This window comes from Osmerus mordax, chromosome 1, assembly GCF_038355195.1.
Source record: "Osmerus mordax isolate fOsmMor3 chromosome 1, fOsmMor3.pri, whole genome shotgun sequence".
Lineage (NCBI taxonomy): Eukaryota > Metazoa > Chordata > Actinopteri > Osmeriformes > Osmeridae > Osmerus > Osmerus mordax.
This window is the reverse complement of record NC_090050.1, coordinates 6,662,966-6,683,302: the sequence shown is the minus strand read 5'-3', so window position 1 is coordinate 6,683,302 and position 20,337 is coordinate 6,662,966. Positions and strand designations below refer to the sequence as shown.

General features: G+C 41.4%; 1 protein-coding gene across 1 annotated transcript in view; it reads right to left on the bottom strand.

The window, feature by feature from the left end:
• txnrd3 (thioredoxin reductase 3) overlaps positions 1 to 20,337 on the bottom strand; it is a 76,263-nt gene that overhangs the window by 42,032 nt on the left and 13,894 nt on the right. Inside the window, exons 3-9 of the mRNA XM_067241613.1 lie at positions 13,221 to 13,330; positions 10,278 to 10,385; positions 9,975 to 10,047; positions 6,864 to 6,983; positions 6,473 to 6,615; positions 6,140 to 6,255; positions 1,577 to 1,802 (exon numbers count right to left, since the gene is read on the bottom strand). Of these exons, the coding sequence (XP_067097714.1) occupies positions 1,577 to 1,802; positions 6,140 to 6,255; positions 6,473 to 6,615; positions 6,864 to 6,983; positions 9,975 to 10,047; positions 10,278 to 10,385; positions 13,221 to 13,330 (896 nt within the window). The remainder of the gene's footprint in view (positions 1 to 1,576; positions 1,803 to 6,139; positions 6,256 to 6,472; positions 6,616 to 6,863; positions 6,984 to 9,974; positions 10,048 to 10,277; positions 10,386 to 13,220; positions 13,331 to 20,337) is intronic.

Here is a 20,337-nt window from a genome sequence, read left to right as displayed (position 1 = left end):
TCATGTTTACCACAGCACAGCTCGCTCGGCGCGTTCAATATCGGTTCTATACTGTAAAACTTCAATTAATGTTAATATTTGTTTCAATCACTGAATGAAGCCTGCCATATTTGGGACAAGAATCGCGACCTTAAATTGCTTGCACAAATGAGTTCTTGATCAGAACTCAGCATTTGTTTATTGTTGTCGTTCATTTTACACCGCTATGCGCAGAGAGCGCGACGGTGCGGGAGAGAGAGAAAGAAAGAGTGCGTGCGTGCGAGCGAGAGGCCAAGGTCTGCGGTCTTGGCCGTTAATTTACTTCTTTTTGTGTAGGTAATATGTTGTTAAATATGTTTAAACTTAAATAAATTAGGCCTACCTACAGTATACAAGTAGTTGTATCTCGTTGTATTAATTTGTCCTGTTATTGACGTGCCTAATGGGCAACAAAAAATTCGAATATATTCGAATACATGTGTTTTTTTTTTTAAGGGAATATTCGAACGTCATTTTTGAGCAATTTTGACAGCCCTAGTCCAAGCACTTGTCCTCTCCAAGTTGGACTACTGCAACTCGCTTCTCGCCAGTCTCCCAGCATGTTTAACCCGCCCTCTCCAGGGGATTCAGAACGCAGCAGCCCGCCTGGTCTTCAATCTACCCAGATGCTCCCATGTTACCCCGCTCATCATCTCCCTCCATTGGGTTCCCATCATGGCCCGTATCAGATTCAAGACCCTGGTACTGACCTTCCGAGCGGTGAACCGGACTGCACCCGACGACATCAAGTCGCTCCTCCAGCCTTACACCCCCACCCGCCACCTAGGGTCTTCTTCTGACAACCGTCTGGTGGTCCCACCACTCAAGAGCGCCCGGTCCCAACACAAGCTCTTCTCCTGCCTGGCCCCCCAGTGGTGGAATCAACTCCCCACCTCCATCAGAGACTGTCTCCCCACCTTCAAGAAAAGGCTCAAGACGCACTTGTTCCGGGAGTACAACGGTACTTAGGAATAATTTGCTGGACCTGATGTTAGTTTCCTCCAGGAACATAATGACTCTTATTGAGGGACTTGTTGCTCTTGTTGGTTAGTTGTAACTGATTTTAAATTCTTGTACTCGCTGTGAAATATATTATTGTTGCTTGCTTTTCTATAGGTACACTCTTGCACTTTTAAGGTTCATGTTGTTTAATTGTAACTTGTTTAACTACATGCTCTTATGGATCTTCCCTTTGGCACTTATTTGTTTTTTCACAATGTATGCTTCATGTTTTGGCTATGATCAGTGACCTATGCACTTTTGTAAAGTTCTTTCTTGGAAGTCGCTTTGGATAAAAGCGTCTGCTAAGTGAATAAATGTAAACGTAACCAAGATTGGATAAGAACCGAATATGAAAACCAGAATCGGAATCCATCAAATTTAAACGATACCCAACCCTACCGGATACTGTCCACTGCTACTGTCCATCTCTCCATACATCAATCCTTCCACTCTGCCATACATTCAGCCATATATCTTTTCAAACATCCATCTATTCATCACCATCTGTAAATTAATGCATACATAAATCTATCCATCAACCTATCCAATCCCTCACCTTGACTGGGACGTATTTCCGGAGGAATTTGACGCCGTGCTCCTCCATGTGCTCGCCGGCGCGGTTGGCCATGTCCTGGTCAAAGCCCCTTAGCAAGATGGAACGTACCATGATGGTGACGTCCAGGCCCAGGCCAGCAAGGAAGCCGCCACATTCCAGCGCCACGTAGGACGCCCCGATGACCAGGGTCTTACCAGGGCAGTAGGACAGGGAGAACAGGTCGTCGCTGAGAGGGTAGAAAGGGATGTGTACATGTTGACAAGAGGGTTTTGCAAGAACACAAAGGACATATACGCACAGTACACAGGTTGAACCAGACTTTTCGATTATTTGTTATGGCTGGTTCTTTTCAAGTTCCTCAAAACAAAATTACGTACATAAAGTTCGTCAGAGATTTAAAAACAATGCGTATGTGAAGGGTACACTCTAACCCTAACCCTATTGTCAAGAAAGTAATTTGTTCATACCTAGACTAGGTAGCAGAAGGAAACTTGGTTCTGTCAAAATCACTATATGGGTCATCTATAGTATCCCAGGGCTCCAGACTAACTTTTTCCCTTGGTTGCACTGGTGCGCCTAACTTTATTATTTAGGTGCACCAGCACAAAATTTAGGTGCACCCAAATTTTTCCTTGCGTCGCCACAATTTCAAGGTCACCTTTTTATCACGCTCCATATACATTCATATATATTATGTAAATGACCTTAAACAACAATAAGGTGTAGGTAAATATTGGTTTTATTTGACGCACAATTAAACTGTATATAAAAATATTTTAAGGGCTTCACTGAGCTGCCAAACTAAAACATTGCAAGCAAAATAAAACATTTTAAAATAGAAAGTGCTACTGTTTAAAAGTGCTTCCCTGAACTGAGACCTAACATTTCATGGCTCAAAGTCTTATAGCGGGTCCCCCCTTGCTGTCGCATGCCCTTCAGATGGCCAACACCTGTCATTTGGCTTTCTTGCCCTTTGGCCTTGGCTAAACCAGCTTGCCACACTCTCCCTAGCATCAACATCCTAGCTCCATGGGTTTAGCGCCATGCCCCAGCTCCGTAACTCAGGGGTGGGCAATTAATTTTGACAAGGTGCCACATGAGAAACCTGAAATGTGTTGGGGGGCCGCATCAACGATAACTTGAACTTAATTCTGCTCACTATTCATTTTCCCCCATTGTAAAAAGCAGTAAAGTATATATTTTGATTACCTGCTACTGGTTATCAGAAGAATAAGGATATTCTGTAAATATTTATATAAATATTTTACATGTTAGTCAACTAGGAAAAGACTATCGAAGTAACAGTAAAAACTAAAATAATCATTACATCAGTGTTTCATTTTATTTGTAACTAGTTAATCTTCACCAACACTGAAAAGTTGTTTTGCAGTATGTTAAAGATATGCAATTGATCAACTTTATACAAAAAACTACTTTTTTTGCAGTTCATTTTGTTATGTGAGAGGAATCCAGTGGGCTTGAACAAGTGCATCGAAATCTGGCTGAATGTCTGAGGTGGATATGCGAAGGACAGCTGACAGGTGATGATCCGAGTGTGCAATTTAACTAGCAAACCATCAGCCCGCGCCCACTGAATCAGTCAAGTTCTTATTATGTCCGCGTTAGGGACATAAGGGACTCGCGTGAGTCCCTTAGTGCCGATTAAAATTGTAATCCTTCAACACAGCGACCTGTTCTCCAAAACTAAGAACACAGCTTTGACTTTGACCTCAGTAAACAGATACTTAGAAGTCCATGTCTTGTTAAAAACTCTACATTCTGTATCAACCTTTCGTTTTTCATTTTCGAGGGCTAACCACCTAACTCTCCTGTCGGTGAGGTTGCGCAAGCGCACATATGTAAATTGCCTGATCACTAGTGTTTCAGGACTACATATTTACAACCGCTCAACACATTTATTTATTTTTAATTTTTGATTTACCTCACGCGGGCCGGATTGGAACAGCCTGTGGGCCGGTTGTGGCCCGCGGGTCGTACAATGCCCAGGTCTGCCATAACTGATTCTCTGGTGCTCAGGTCGTAATTTCAATCACACAGCACGGAGCAGTGTAGGCCTACAGGAATATCTGGACCACAGCCAATCAGAGGCAAAGACCCGCCCCATCTCTGTCACTGATAGTTTAGACCACGATATGATCCAACCATGAGTGCGAGTTCCGTCAAAGAAGAAACAAACGCTTCGTTCCTGGAGAGGCAGCGAATGCGAGGAGGTTAGGTGCACCGGTGCGACCCAGTATAAAAAATTTAGTCGCACCCATACAAATTTTGGTCGCACTCTAGAGCCCTGTATCCACTCCAATCGTTTGGATGTTGGATGGCATCGATTGCTCTCCAGGACTTGATGGCCCTCTAGTGGTTTATTGCTTTAATAATCAATGTCCACTACAATTCTAGCTGAGCAACGAAGACATGGACAACAAAGATGACAAAGTATTTATCTAGCTATATGGCTTGTAGCTAGTAGCTGGCTACCAGCTGATAGACCCAGTGCTTTGGACAACTAGCTAACACTGTTAGTAACAGGATATCAGCTACTGTAGGGCCCATTCTTTAAGGTATAATGTAACCATTATTTATGCTCACCTTAACGAGGACGACTAATCGTAGTGATTTGTTCTACCTACCACTGAGGTACAGTACCTCCCGGAAGCTAGCTAGCTAACATACGTCATCCGTTGCTTTGGGGAACTGGACATCACAGCTACAGGAGAGCACACCCAAGCAGGCATAATGTACAAATTTGCTCACCTGGAAAGGCCGGCTGTGCTCCGTTTTGATCCAAGCTCAGACCTGACACCCAGACCGGTAAGTAACCTATACAGCTAAGCTAACTAGCTACTGCTGTGTGGGATTGATATAGCTAACCAGTACGAAGGGCGAAAAAACAGGGTGTTGATATCACAACCTGGAAACGTGGCTAGCTACATAAGAGGTTAAGATCACCCGGCCTTTGCCCGTGGCATTTCTGCAGCTGTCTTTTTGCAGTTTTAGTTAGCTAACCATCTCCCAGAAGCTAACGAGCTACTGAACTGATGTTCTACTGTAGGTATTCGCACACAGGTTTGTGACGTTAATGATGTTTGTGACTGTGGCTAGCTAGTTAGCTACTGTTAGCTTCACTATTAGCCACAACAGCTTAAATTATGTCTAAATCGTGCAACAGAACCTTCCAGCTGTTTTGACACCAAGACTGTCTATGTAGTGCCAAAATTGAGGGACTAGTTAGAGTGGGAAAATAAATAATGAATATATGTTAGGTTGTTGTTATGTTATGTATAGGTATGTCACATATCCTAGCCCAGAGGAGCAATGCCAGACTTGCCATCTCTCATTCCACAGCGGGTTGCAGAGAGATGGCCAAAAACTTCTCAGACTCTGCTATCCAGGACAAAGGAATTATCCAAAAAATGAATGTTGTGGATTTACAAAACATTTCTCAAGGACTACACTGCTGAAAGACACTTAAGGGATGATAAGGATTTGTGTGATAGTGTGCTATCTTTTCTGTGTGATGTATTTGATGTTTTCATGTAACTTCCTTTCATGTTACAATAAAACAGTCAACCTTGGTACCCAATTTATTGTAATCTACTAAATAAACCATTCATCAATGTTGTGTAGATAGATTATGAAGTATATGCAAGGCCACAATCCAAAAATTGTATTCCAGTTCACACTTATCTGTGAACCACCTTGGACACACCGAAGCCAATAAATGACCAATCAATTGTTTTACCCGCAGCAAGACATTCCCACTTTCTTAGATTATAAAAACTAGCGACAAACGTCGCCAATGCTTCTCCTATGGATTAATTTGGCTAGTGTCTGTACAACACTGCTCAATAAATTCTAGACAAAGGAAGTATCTCACTGCTGGATTTAAATACATCTTTGACAAAATTACTTTTGATCTCACTACACGGACACGTTTAACTACGGACCCGCTTCGACCTGCTTCAACACACCGGCAAAGGAAATGCGACTAGCTATTTCTCACTTGTGACAAATTGGTATGTAATTTACACTGTGTTTGATTAGAATACATGTGAACTGACTCTCATAAGTTCACCACAAGATTCCAGTTATTCAGATGATGCCTGATTCTCTCCCCTCTTTTCTTTTGTTCCATTGTTTGTCCCCGTTGTTCAAATGGTTAGCTATGCAAATCTTACTAAACCAATAACAATCTCCAAGCTTTGGTGGTTTATAAAAGCAAATTTGTGATAAGTAAATAACAAGAAGAGGCCTTTTTCCTTCAGAATTGAAAAAGCTGAATTTTGCGCGTACAACGTCCTGAAGTGGGTGTTGTCAGCCAAAGTTGGACCTAGTCACCAAGTGGAAATCGGTCTATTACGGTCTGCCAATGTTGTACTTAGTCGCCAAGAGGACATCGGCCTCCTATGATGGACAACACAGAGTTCCTGGTCCTTTCCTGTCCATCTACCTGGCTGTCCTGTGATGCTGTGCCAATTCCACGCTACAAAGTCCTGAAGTGGGTGTGTAGTATTTTTTTCAGTGTGAGTGTGTAAGGTGGAGGCCGACCTGGTGATGCAATACTCCTTGTCTCCAGGGATACCCAGGTAGCGAGGTCTCTCTCCTGTGGCAATGACAAAACTAGCTCCTGTGTGGAAGGTCTCTTTCCCTCGCTTGTTGGTTGCCTACACAGGAATGAGTCAGTCCAAGGTTAGATGCATCCAAATTATAGAGATATAAAGATTAGAAACTTGTTTCCTTTAAATATTAACTATTTGGCTTTGTTTCAATTTAATGTAAATTAGTGACACATTGTAACAATAAAGTACATTAAGTAAAAACATTACTGAGACAAACACTTTGTGAACACATAGGATAATGTAAAAATGCAAGATGGACAACCTTGATTTTGTGTGGTTCAATGAATTCAGCGTAGGAGTTGGCGTAGTTGACATTCTTGTCACGCAGCGCTACTCTGTAGCCCCAGTTCAGGGAACCGATATAGTTGTTTATAGAAGTCTTCATAGTCTCCCAGTTGTGCTTGACTGGAACAACAGGGTTCTCATCATTAATTGCTACTGACAGCTCAAAACCAAAGTATTGCCTGAGATTAAGTTGAGTTACACTTAACATGAATGTTGGTTTTAAATCAATAGAAAAAGCGATAGCTTTTCAAAGCGTTGACTTGACAAGAAGACCTTGGATTTGAAATGCTATTGTGATGCAATAGCATTTCTAGATGACCTTGGTTTAAACCCTGGATGTTAAACCCCCCTTCGCCACCCCCACTCACCAATATCCTCGTACTCCCAGCCAAACTTGCGAGCATCCTGCAAGGCTGTTCCTAGCAGGGCTGTTTGGTGCATCAACTTCTTGGGGATACAGCCCACGTTCACGCACGTTCCCCCCAAACCTAGTCATAACACACACAGTTAGTAAAAATGTATTGATTCACTGGAAAACGTGCGTACAGAAAAGTCTAAGTGTTTGGACGATGATAATTTGTTGTCGGGTGTTGTACTCCAGCACATGATTATGAATTAAAATATTGATGAAGATTAAGCTCTTTTTTAGCCTACTGTAGCAGACCTTTCGATGTTCAACAGACAAGGGTGTTTTGTCCCTTGGGAGTTGCCGTAGGCATGATGCTGACGTAAGCATTACGTGAAGTCAGTGAGGGCTGTTCGAATGGCGATGGCAAGAAGAGCAGTGGGAAAATACAAGTTATGAAAAGAGACCGCGTCCATGTCTTATTGTCCACACGACCGTAAAAAATATCTAAAACGAACCTTCAAAGAGCTTGGTTACAGTACCGAAGTTGAATTAGCCAATGTCGTTAGAGATGCTAGCGTTAGTTTGCTAGCTGTATATAATATTTCACTGGGTCTTGCAGCTGTTTGATTTACTGAAATGATTATGTAATGTTATGTTCGACTAGCCATTTGCCCACTTTAGCAAGTCACTGTATTTCCAAGCCAGTGTTTCCCCTACCATTATATTAGCCCCCCCCTGGAATGTCAAGTTAATAACAATAAAATAAAAATATATATATATATCGCGCCCCATCACAAAATAAGTCATGTAAGGTTACCTTTCCTATAAAACAGGTCTATAGCTTGCTCTTTTATTAAACAAACTAAATGGCCTTATGTTATTTACACAACGGCATGTCATTTCTGTCTGAAACACTGCAAGCCCTGATAGTGTAACTGAGACGACACAGTAGAAATAATTCATCTTTCAAGTAATAAGCCCCCGTTCAAGTGTTGAGCATTAAATTAGCTGCACGGTCTGTAGAGATCTTGGGACAAAGCCATTTTTTGGTTCTAAACACGGGCTATAAGCCGCTTCGAAATATAAGTCGTACAACCACTAGTTGACCGGTGGGGACCTCACCCATACTGTTAATTTAACTTATTTGTGCCTTTGCATTCTCTAATCCTGCTTTTTCTCTGTCCTCCCTCCACACCTCCCCTGTGGTGTGTGAGAGGGGGGGGGGGGGGGGGGGGGTGGTCGAGCTGTCAACATCTGCCTGGTCACAGGTCAGCCAAAGTTGGACCTAGTCACCAAGTGGACATCGGTCTATGACGGTCTGTCAATGTTGGGTCTTAGTCGCCTCCTATGATGGACAACACAGAGTTCCTGGTCCTTTCCTGTCCATCTACCTGGCTGTCCTGTGATGCTGTGCCAATTCCACGCTCCCAGCCCTGTGGCTACCATTGCTTAAACTGACATTTGCCAACTCAGAGCACTGAGTTGAACCCTGGATATCTGTGTTTCAACATCCATTTGTAAATTTTTATTCTCTACTCTTGATAGTATGACTATGTTTAGCGGCTATGGTCTGCACCTCTGTCAACCATCACTGGAGGAGGGGATCCCTCACCAAATTTCTCCTCCCATGGATTCTTCAATTTTCAGTGAGTTTTACTGGAAGATTTCCCTTGTCTTCTCTGAGGATTTAGGTTGATTGAGAGGCGTTCTATGAGCATACAGTGAGAGAGAAAAATAATTTGATCCCCTGCTGATTTTGTACGTTTGCCCACTGACAAAGAAATTATCAGTCTATAATTTTAATGGTAGGTTTATTTGAATAGTGAGACAGAATAACAACAAACAATTCCAGAAAAATGCATGTCAATTTTTTTTACAACTGATTTGCATTTTAATGAGTGAAAAAAGTATTTGACCCCCTCTCAATCAGAAAGATTTCTGGCTCACAGTTGTATTTTATACATGTAACAAGCTGAGATCTCAGCAAATGGAAGAAACACAAAATAACTGTCAATCTCCCTCAGTCTGGGGGTCCATGTAAGATCTCACCTCGTGGAGTTGCAATGATCATGAGAACGGTGAGGAATCACCCCAGAACTACACAGGAGGATCTTGTCAATTATCTCAAGGCAGCTGGGACCATGGTCACCAAGAAAATAATTGGTAACACACTTCCCGGTGAAGGACTGAAATCCTTCAGCGCCCGCAAGGTCCCCCTGCTCAAGAAAGCACATGTACAGACCCGTCTGAAGTTTGCCAATGAACATCTGAATGATTCAGAGGAGAACTGGGTGAAAGTGTTCGAGTTGGAGATCTTTGGCATCAACTCAACTCGCTGTGTTTGGAGGAGGAGGAAAGCTGCCTATGACCCCAAGAACACAATCCCCACCGTCAAACACGGAGGTGGAAACATTATGCTTTGGGTTTGTTTTTCTGCTAAAGGGACAGGACAACTTCACCGCATCAAAGCTACAAGGGAAGGGGCCATGTACCGTCAAATCTTTGCTGAGAACCTCCTTCCCTGAGCCAGGGCATTGAAAATGGGTCGTGGATGGGTATTCCAGCATGACAATGACCCAAAACACACGGCCAAGGCAACAAAAGATGGCTCAAGAAGAAGCACATTAAGGTCCTGCAGTGGCCTAGCCAGTCTACAGACCTTAATCCCATAGAAAATCTGTGGCGAGAGCTGAAGGTTCGAGTTGCCAAACGTCAGCCTCGAAACCTTAAGGATTTGGAGAAGATCTGCAAAGAAGAGTGGGACAAAATCCTTCCTGAGATGTGTGCAAACCTGGTGGCTTGACCTCTGTGATTGCCAACAAGGGTTTTGCCAACAAGTACTAAGTCATGTTTTGCAGAGGGGTCAAATACTTATTTCACACATTAAAATGTTAATCAGTTTATAAAAATGTTGACATGCATTTTTCTCGATTTTGTAGTTGTTATTCTGTCTCTCACTATTCTAATAAACCTACCATTAAAATGATAGACTGAACATTTCTTTGTCAGTGGGCAAACATACAAAATCAACAGGGGATCAAATATTTTTTTTCCCTCACTGTATGTGAAGCCCTCTGTGAAACGGCTATACAATTAAATAGTAACTTTCTCAAACACACATCATACTAACCCCAGGTGTTTCCTTTGGGTGTTGGCACCACATAGTCTAGCACCATAACCTTCTTCCCAAGAGTAGCGGCCTCCTGTAATACAAGCATATCCACAGGGAAGCCGTTCACACCACACAACCCAAAAAGTAACCATGATACTAGCTCCACTTAGTCACCCAGAAATGTAAATTATGTATTACTTAGTTTTGGTTGTGATTAAAGATGCCCTTCCTTAAGACCACAATACATGATTAAAATGTGCTGTGTTAATAATCTATGTTTGACTATGAATGCATGTGTGAGAGTGAGTGTCGCTCTCTCACCTTTGAGCAGGCCAGACCCCCGGAGCCGCCCCCGATGACTATGAGGTCGTAATCGTAGACCTCATTCTCCGCACACAACAGCTGCTGCAGCACACCGTCTCTGTGGGCCTGAGTGGAAGAAATGATGAAACACAGCATGTCAAGATAAATAACAACTAGGGTTGTCAAAATTGCTCAAAAATGACGTTCGAATATTCCCTTTTAAAAAAACACATATATTAGAATATATTCAAATTTCTGGTAGCCCATTAGGCACGTCAATAATAGGACAAATTAATACAACGAGATACAACTACTTGTATACTGTAGGTAGGCCTAATCTAAGTTTAAACATATTTAACAACATATTACCTACACAAAAAGAAGTAAATTAACTAATGGCCAAGACCGCAGACCTTGGCCTCTCGCTCACTCGCACGCACGCACTCTTTCTTTCTTTCTCTCCCGCACCGTCGCGCTCTCTGCGCATAGCGGTGTAAAATGAACGACAACAATAAACAAATGCTGGGTTCTGATCAAGAGTTTTGTGCAAGCAATTTAAGGTCGCGATTCTTGTCCCAAATATGGCAGGCTTCATTCAGTGATTGAAACAAATATTAACATTAATTGAAGTTTTACAGTATAGAACCGACATTGAACGCGCCGAGCGAGCTGTGCTGTGGTAAACATGGAGATGTAGCCTCAAGTTGCTAGTTGTTGAATGGTAAACTAACTCTAGCTTACACACTATAGTTGTAGGCTCAACAAGTTTACCATCAACTGACCAAAATCTGAAATATTTCCAGACATCACTCTTTAGATTTTTTGGGGTTACAATCACTTTCTCTGCTGCGGTCAAGCTGGGTTCTGCACTTTCTGCCATCTTCCACGCAAGTCAGCTGTGACGCTGAGGCGCGCGCCAACCCGCAAAGCAGACAGACACGCCGCTGCTGCGTTTTTTTATTTAGTTTATTTAGTAACTTTTTTTACATTCGAATATTAATTTTCACATTCGAATTTCTGTTTTTAACCACTATTCGAATATAGAATATTCGTTGACAGCCCTAATAACTGAATTAAAATCATGAATAATTCAATGTAAATATTGTCAAGAAGTTGCCCTTAATGTAACGTATGTAGCAGGGTTTTCTCATTTAAGATAGAAATACTTTATTTATAATAAAGTATCCTGGGGGCACCACCTCAGAATGTGTTTAAAGGGGCTGAGGAAACCTTGTTCAATAGCCTTCGTAATAATCAGTCTAATCTTAAGTAATGAATTCTGTGAAAGTAGAGCAGATCAGATAACATGAGGGATAGTGAGTATTATACACAATGATATATTTAAGAAAATGTAATTATATAATGAACAATACCAGAGAAGTTATGGGTTAGTCTTGGGTTTGAATAGCACAATGAAAGCAGGATACACAATGGCTATGTGAAGAGCGCGTGGGTAGGGGGAAGGGATAGATGGGCCTCGTTGGAACAATGGTGGACAATCTAGCGGTAATGATAATCCTAACGAGAGTTAGGTTAATACACTTGTAATCTAAATCTAACACAGACAGAGAAACCACAACATGCTAATATCACAAGTAAGGAATGTAGCCAGTCACAGTTACTTTTGTTGTGTGAAGAAGAGGGGTCAAAGTTCCGTCAATGTAAAACAGTCCGTATAGAACAAAGGGATCTTTCGTTAAAGTTCCTTGTGGTCCAGTGAATTGCTGATTTAGAAGAATAAATTAGTAGTCACGCGTTCACTTCAGGTTTATTCCTACTAAAAAGCGGGCGTGATTGTGTGTTGTGGGTTTTTAGAATCCACAAGAAAAGTAGGGTGTCTTTGTGAAGGTGAATTCACTCATTGCTCAGTTACTCCAGCTGGGCGTTGTCCTGAGGTTCACGTATAGGTGTGAAATGGCCGGTAACTTTGGGTTCAGTGTTTCAAATGTTCATGCATTGCTTATACTTCAAAGAATAACAATACAATATTCATAAATGGTTTTGTTAGTATGATACAATTATCTGGATATCAAGATTGACTAACTTAACCTCACCTGAAGGGAAGTTATGATCAAACATCAATTAAAACAACATTCTAAACAATGAGAAAAGCACACATTATAACACATCAACTACTGTCATTGAAATACTGTCCATGAGCCGTGTAGTCCTTGGGGAATGTTTCTAAATCCATGAAAAGTTTTTTTCCTCAGACTCCTTTGTCTCCTGGAGACTCAATACTGGAGGACCAAGTGGTCTACCTGCTGACCCCATACTGCACCAGAAGCTTTGAAGCTCCTCCTGGAAGATAAGGGTTCAAAACCCCTTTCTCTTGTCGGGGGTAGGAGAAAGATGTGAATGGTACTGTGGTTTGTCTGTTGGCTCTGTGTTACATGCAGATATTTTTTTTATCTTATAACACCAAAAAGAAATTCCCAGCAACTAAGATACAGAATATCTATCAAAATCCATGTTCAGCAGAATCTGTATGCGCAGGCTACAGGTGAACAGGACAAACGAGCAGGGATAGGTGAGGACACCAGTTGTATCCTAAATATAAATGCTGTATCAAGCTGGCAAAAGGCCACCTTATCAGCTTACAGAATAAAGTCCCCAAACATTGAAAAACACCAAAAAGTGTACCATTAGAAAAGACAAAGCAGGAGGAGATAGCAGCAGATTAGGGCATCTTTAACAAGACATTCATTAATATGTTAATATGAGTTTTGCTGCATCAAGCTGTAAAACACACTCAAATATAGAACCACTCAACCTTGGTTTCTGGCATACAGACAATGAGTGTTACACTATATTAGAATGCAAACATAGCATTCAAAAGCATCAACCACCATTGAAGGAGAGTAGAAAACCAGAAATAAACTGTTAACACATTAAAAAAAAACAGTACAGTACATCGATGTAGGTGGAATATTGTTTTTTATTTATTTCAAGGATGCGTACCTGCATGGTTTTGTCACATCCACCAATGTGAGTCTTGTTGATGAAGACATTGGGGACGGCTTTCTGCCCCGTCATCTCCAGCAGCAGAGCCTGATAGTCGGAACCCCCATCTGGGAGGAGATAAGAATGAAGCAGTTGTGAGAGCGGCTTTGATTAACTCTTAATTCATCCACCCCAAACTTCCAATTGCACTGCCAGTCCTAATGAAAGAAGTTCAGGGAATAGATAAACAACAATTCAAAACTTGAAAAATTGAATGCTGGCAATTGGAAGGTTCTCAGTATTTACCAAAGCCAAATTTGTAGAGCATACTCTACACTTTAAGCCAATTTGTATTCAGGACAGCAGTGAGTATTGGTGTGTAATGATGAACATTGATGTCTGTGTATCACAAACTATTGGGTGGGAGAGTAGAAGGATTATGAACAAAATAGTGCTTGCGGTGCAGCTGGGGCAATTGTTATAATTGAGTGTGTTCACATATTTATTATTTTTCTTTATTTTCCCACCCTTAAAAAAACGTGAATATCGTCTTGGTCACGATTGCGTTGCTTGTATTCCCGCAAACATTCCGTTTTACTGTTATGGTTGAAGTTTTTGTGGTGAAGAGTGAAGCTAATGGTGGCTAACTAGCTAGCCAGTCACTAACGCAGGGGCGTAGCCAGGACATTATTTCTGGGGGGGCCAGCTCTGGCCAGTCTTTTATTTGGGGTGGCACTTGATTGTCAAAAACTACTATTTTAAAACTCACACACTGCATTACTCAGAGCAGCAGTTTTCTAACGGTATCCAGTGGTTAGCTGCTAGTCTCCATTGAAGCGCTGTCAGAATGCAGGTACGTTGGTTTGCGTCTTGTGCTGTTAATGGGGGCGTGGCCCAACATGTTGCGAATATGGGGCTTGTAGCGTAAGTGACAAATTACAATATAACACGACTATAAAAAAAATATTTATGAATTTTTTCAGCTTTATACCGTTTCTGTTCAGGAGGGTTTATAAAAAAAAAAGGTGTGAGGTTGGGGGGGCCGGCAGGGTGGCCATTCTCTGACCAATGGTGGCCGTGGCCCCCCCTGGCCACCACGTGGCTACGCCCCTGCACTAACGTCACTAACGTCACAAACTCCCACACGATTACCTATAGTAAAACATCCACTTCTGGGAGATAGATAGCTTCCTGAAACAACAAGACAGCTGCATAAATGCCACAGGTAAAAGCCAGGGTGATAACATGTAATTAGCTATGTTTCCAGGCTGTGATATACAAATGTCCTGTCCCACACACAGCGGTAGTCTAGTGAAGAGGCCTGTCCTTAACCACTGATCAGTTAAGAATAATTAAAGATTACAACTAATGATTACTTTTATACTGTTTGGAATGCTCTGAATATAATAAACAATGTTTGATCTATACCCTGCTATATTAAGCTCATGAGAACATAACCCTTGGTCATGTCCAGGAGAGAAATATGCCTACGAATTATGTTGCTTGTATCATTGATAAACTGTCATTATGCCGTTTGCTCAGCCTGCAAAGCCATAAGTTAGTTCTTTGTAAGGTGCGACTAGGAAATGCCTGTGACACTAGTGTAGGTCACAGGTCACAATGTTAACAAAGTGTATAATGCCATGCAACTTTGAACAAGGAAAATAGAAGTAACGTCAAGGCCATTTCTAGGAGCCCCATCTAAGGACCTAAACAAAAGCTATCTAGCATGCAGTGTCCCTTTTCTGTGCTTGCGAAAGCTATGCTAATTGTCACATACCCTCCCATATTGTGATACTATTTAACTCCCTTGATTTCCTGTATTCATTGTCCTGTCTTCTGAGATGCTCAACTTGAGTATATCAGACACCTGCACCTTATAGATCTATAATAAATACGTAGTTTTTGTCTTGAACTTGTACATAGCTATTCACTTCTTGGACTTATTACCCAATTGCTGTGAAAGTACCATCTAATACGTCTTCACTAGTTAGCTTCGCTCTAGGGATGAGGTCTGAAGCTAGAGCTAGGAGCAAAACGGCTTCTCTCCAGCCCAGGGGCATCATATACAAAAGATTGCGCAGCTTACATACCAGAAGATGGCGTATGGCCAAAACTTGAAAAGTACATACGCACAGAAATATTCACATGTATAAAACTGGTCGTACACCAGCTCCTGCGCACCTTTTCTTTCAAAAAAATAAATCACAATCAATGTGAGATTGACCGCACGTGAACGAGCCACTGACCCCGCCTTGCCTCCTCCCATAAATGAATATGCAGATGGCCTATAAATGCACCCCTGAGGTCATTTCTTTGTCTGATTAAAATGGCTAAACACGCAGTAAGAAATATTTCACAGACTGTGAGATCGAGGTTCTAACAACAGAGATGGATGCGAGGAAATGTGTCCTGTTTGGTGGCCTGTCATCAGGTATAGCAAGCCCAAACAAAATTGCAGATTTTTTTCACATTTTCTGCAGAATTCCGCTAGCCTTCCTGTTCTTATGTCGGAGCGACCGAAGATGTTCCACAACAGTTTGATGCCTAAAAGACTTTGCAAAAAAGTATTGATCCATCCTCATTAAGATCGCCTGAAAACTCCCTGGCCCTGTCTATTGCTGTAATTTTGGTTGACAAGTGTTTCCGTGTCAATTATCTTCAAGGCTGAATCTTGGGATTTTTGGCGCTTTGAAGCTTCAGCTTATAACTTTCTACAACATTTTTACTATTTTCAGCTTTTTTAGCATGGTCAGCTATCCCCATTCAGGTTTTCAGCATTCTCACTGCTGTTTCGCAGGAACAGCTTTTTCTAGTTGGGTGTGATGTTTTAATATAGGCTACAGACTAGTAGGCTAGCTAGTCTAACGTGAACGTTACTGTATCTGTTTATGGGCTTATGACAGGCTTCCTTCGATTGTTATCACAGACCTATACTGCTGGCAATGGGCTCTGTTTACAGGTTAAATATTTCGAAAGAATAGAGACGTAATATGAGTTGACAAGTTTATTAAAAGTTTGCCTCAGACCAATGCATTCCATTTGAAATTCTGCGGGTTTTCGTCAGAATTCTGCGCTCGCAAATTACGTTTGGGCCTGGGTATTTGCAACAAAAGGAAGTCGGCGGAGTGGAAAACTGTCACTAGGACTGTAAATGCTGTGGGTTTGGAGAACCGGATCATGGCAAAAATTGAGAAGAAATGGTCCGATGTAAAACTTGAAATTAAGAAACGTGGTGGTCCTTGGGAGATGGATCCGTGCGTCATGCCTCCTGTGCGTCACGGATGAGCCAGAGTCAGGCTCACAGAAACAATAGGGGTTATGAGTGCCCAGGAAACTAACCGGAAAACAGATGTAATCATTTCCGCTGCTGTGCTAACCAAACGGCAAACCCAGCTAGTTCACACAATCAATAACATTATTATCATTATGAGCATTTTAGGCGTTTACATTATTTCACTTTGAAGACCATGTATTTATCCAAACCGTTTAAGTACCAGATGTGGGAAAATCCGAACAGTGATTTCTCAGGTGTGAAGTATCCGGATGACCTGATGTCGTACCGGCTGGCTAAATGTAGAATTCCCATATATCTTGAAAGCTGCCCTCCTCGACCTTTTTGGTGTAAAATTGACCGACGTAAAATTATTTACTTTGTGACATGACGCGAACGAGACGTGGCTGCCGCCTACAGTAGCCTAAGACTATGCAGTCTAACGGGCGAGCCGTTCTCACTCAAATAAGACTACCACAACCCAAATCAAAATTCCGAGTCGACAGACCAATGGGGAATCGCTTTTTCTTCTAAAGGCTGCCATCCTCAACCTTTTTGGCGCAGAATTCACCGAGATATAAAATTGGAAACTGGAGGCATCTTGTGTAAAACAGCACCATGTCAGCATAGAGCATATAGATCCGGAAGTGATGGCTGATTTACCGAATACGTGTAACCCTAACCCTAACCGAATAAGTGTTTTCCGCATAACCCCTATTGCATTTTCCCAATGCCAATCTTGTAGATGCACAGCGAGTATATATTCCATCTGTGGTAAATAATCTGTGCTGCGTGCAATATTAACCATATACAGAGGGTGACATGCATTTCCTGAGTGATTTTGTTTGTTTGACACCCAAGTTTAACAGAAGTTATTATGGTGGCGGATTAAACAGTTAACAGCATTTCCTGTTTGGGTTTTGGCATTTTGATGTGAATCATCCACATCAATGATCAAACTTTTATTAGCGGTGGTAATTATGTTTTTTCAATAGTCAAAGTCATAGACGTATGACAGTAACTGTAGTGGAAACTTTATTTTGTAATGTTTGGTGAGTTTCGGCACTTTTAAGATTTTGATAAACAAAATGTACAATACGATATACGCTGATATTATTAGTAGATCTACTTTTGGAAACAGTAGTCAATTTGGGGATATTTCACATCACTGAAGCGTTAGCATCATTAGCCTCTGTTGGACGACGTACGACAGTGGTCTGTGATACATCTGTTTTCAATCATTAAATAATAAACATGCCTCACAAATACATTTTAGTTTTAGGATTTGTTATGACATTAGATTACAAGTAAACGATTCGTTGGTGAAATTATTATATACCTGCAGTTTTAAACTAGTGTAGCTCACTGTAACGCTGTACCCGAGATACTGGTAAGACAAACAATTCTACCGCTATGTTCGCCACTCCCCTTACTTGAATCAAAAGTCCCAGATTATCGGAATCCAACGGTACCTCATTTTTGAAAATCGGTCATACGGTTCAAAACTTACGTGTGTAAACACAAGTCCAACTTTGACCCGTTGGTGGCGCTAGAGTGCTCGAATGAGAGACATGAAACTTGGTGAGAATAAAGAGGGGCCTGTCCTTAATGAGTGTACCAAATTTCACAAAAGGTGACCGTACGGTTCTAGGGGCTGCCATAGACTCCAATGGGAGAGGAAGATGATTAACTAGAGAGGGTACAATTTCTGGGGAAATTGTAGGGTGTGCTTGCTTGCGTCGGTTGCACAGGGGTCCGTTTTTTATGACATTTTTAAAACTGATATTTCTGTATATTTTATATAAAAATGCATACTTATTATTTATAAAGATTACATAGATTTAAAAGCATCTTTTTTTTGCTGCTCATTTACAACTCAAAATACGAGTGAAGTGTAGAATGAAATAGATGTCTTCTCATCTCCCCTGCAAGAGGCAGCCTCATAGCTGAATCAAAACGAATACATTTGGCAGACCGGTGTCAAAACTGACCTAATCTCTATGACAAACGTCCAAACGAAGATTTAGGGGGGCAAAAATAAATAATAATAATAAATATATATGTGAGCGAACAAAGGTTGTGCCCTTGCCGAAGGCAGAGCACACCCAACTAGAAAAAGCTGTTCCTGCGAAACAGCAGTGAGAATGCTGAAAACCTGAATGGGGATAGCTGACCATGCTAAAAAAGCTGAAAATAGTAAAAATGTTGTAGAAAGTTATAAGCTGAAGCTTCAAGGCGCCGAAAGGTATTTTTGAAAGGGGCGGGAGCTGGACGAAGGCATAAAACTACAGAAAAGAGAAGAACAATGCAAAAAGAGAAATCATTCTAGTAGAAAGTCATTTGCTCAGGTTTCAAAAGGTCTGAAATGTATTTTAGAGAAGACCTGGAGCTAAATCTGATTAAAATGCTGCTGCAAAAAAAGTTGAACTATTGTGGGTAGTAAATAAGATCATGCTACATCTAACCAGCGGATCATCTTGCAAGTGTGTCAAAGTGGTATTTTTACAGACTGTATTAACACCGTAGGCGTGAATAATTAATGCATGGTGATTGTCGTCCATCTGTAGCCGAAGCTAAGCTAGAGAGAGGATGCAATGGGAGACTTTCTACAGTAAGCCATATCTACTACTTCAAATCGAAAAAGGAGACCATCCTTTGATTAAAGACAAGTTCCTTAACCTCTGTTGTCAATATCGCCAATAAAAAGTAAATACTCTTCAGTTACGAAGCATTTGTTTGTAGCTAGGTAATGAATATTATGTCTGGAAAAACGTAGCTAGCTATGTGACCTGGTTTCGCTGTATGATGACAGTCGTAGTGTCACTAGAATGGCCATAACAAAAGATCATATTTCAAATATGTCTGCTGTTCTACATTGCCCACACAATTCAACTCTAACATGGCCTGTATCTTGTATCGAAAGTGCTCGAAAATTAGCTCGTCTAATGTATGGTGGACTGAGAACATATGTTAGTCAAAGCAGAGCGAACGGATGTCGTGGGAGAATTCCTACTGTGTTAGATTTACTGCTTCAAATTGAAAACGGAGAAGATGTTTAGAGTAAAGACAATTTACTTAACATCTGTGTTCAATATCATCAATTAAAAGAAAAAACTTTGAAGTTACGAAGCGTTTGTTCGTAGGATTAACGCCAGCTGCAGCAAACACTTGCCCCAGCCCTGGTTTTTGGCTGTTCGTGACGGTCAGCTATGACAGTCTTGAGCCTCGATTTTTGCAGATTTCTGTGAAACTTGCTAAAATAAAAACGATCTAGCTAGATTATGTACACTTTAAGCTCAATGTACATGCCAATTTGGTCGATTGTGGGAAAAAAAGTCGAACCGTTTTAGTTATGGAGAGCCATCGCGCTAGCTCGATTATACGAGAGAATAACAGAAATGTAGCTAGAATCCACACCTCACACAAGTTAACCGAGACGCAAAACTGTACGTCCAATCCCAAAAATACGGATATTTTCCGAGACCCAAGACTCTGCCTAAACCAGAGATATTCTTTATATGTCTGTGCAGTCAGAAATACGACTACCTGCAGTTTCGAAAACGTGTTCCTTTTGCTTTCCTGGTGCGCGTTTGTTTGGTTGCCACGGTGATGGCGCAGCTGTGATGGCTAACGAGCTAGGCAGAGAAAAACGAACATTTACCTAGCATCCACACCTCACACAAGTTAACCGAGACGCAAAACTGTACGTCCAATCCAAAAAATACGGATATTTTCCGAGACCCAAGACTCTGCCAAAACCAGAGATGTCCTTTATATTTTCTGTGCGGTCAGAAATACGACTCTACCGGCAGTTTCAAAATCTTGTTCTTTTTGCTTTCTCTGACGATTTTGACACCAGAT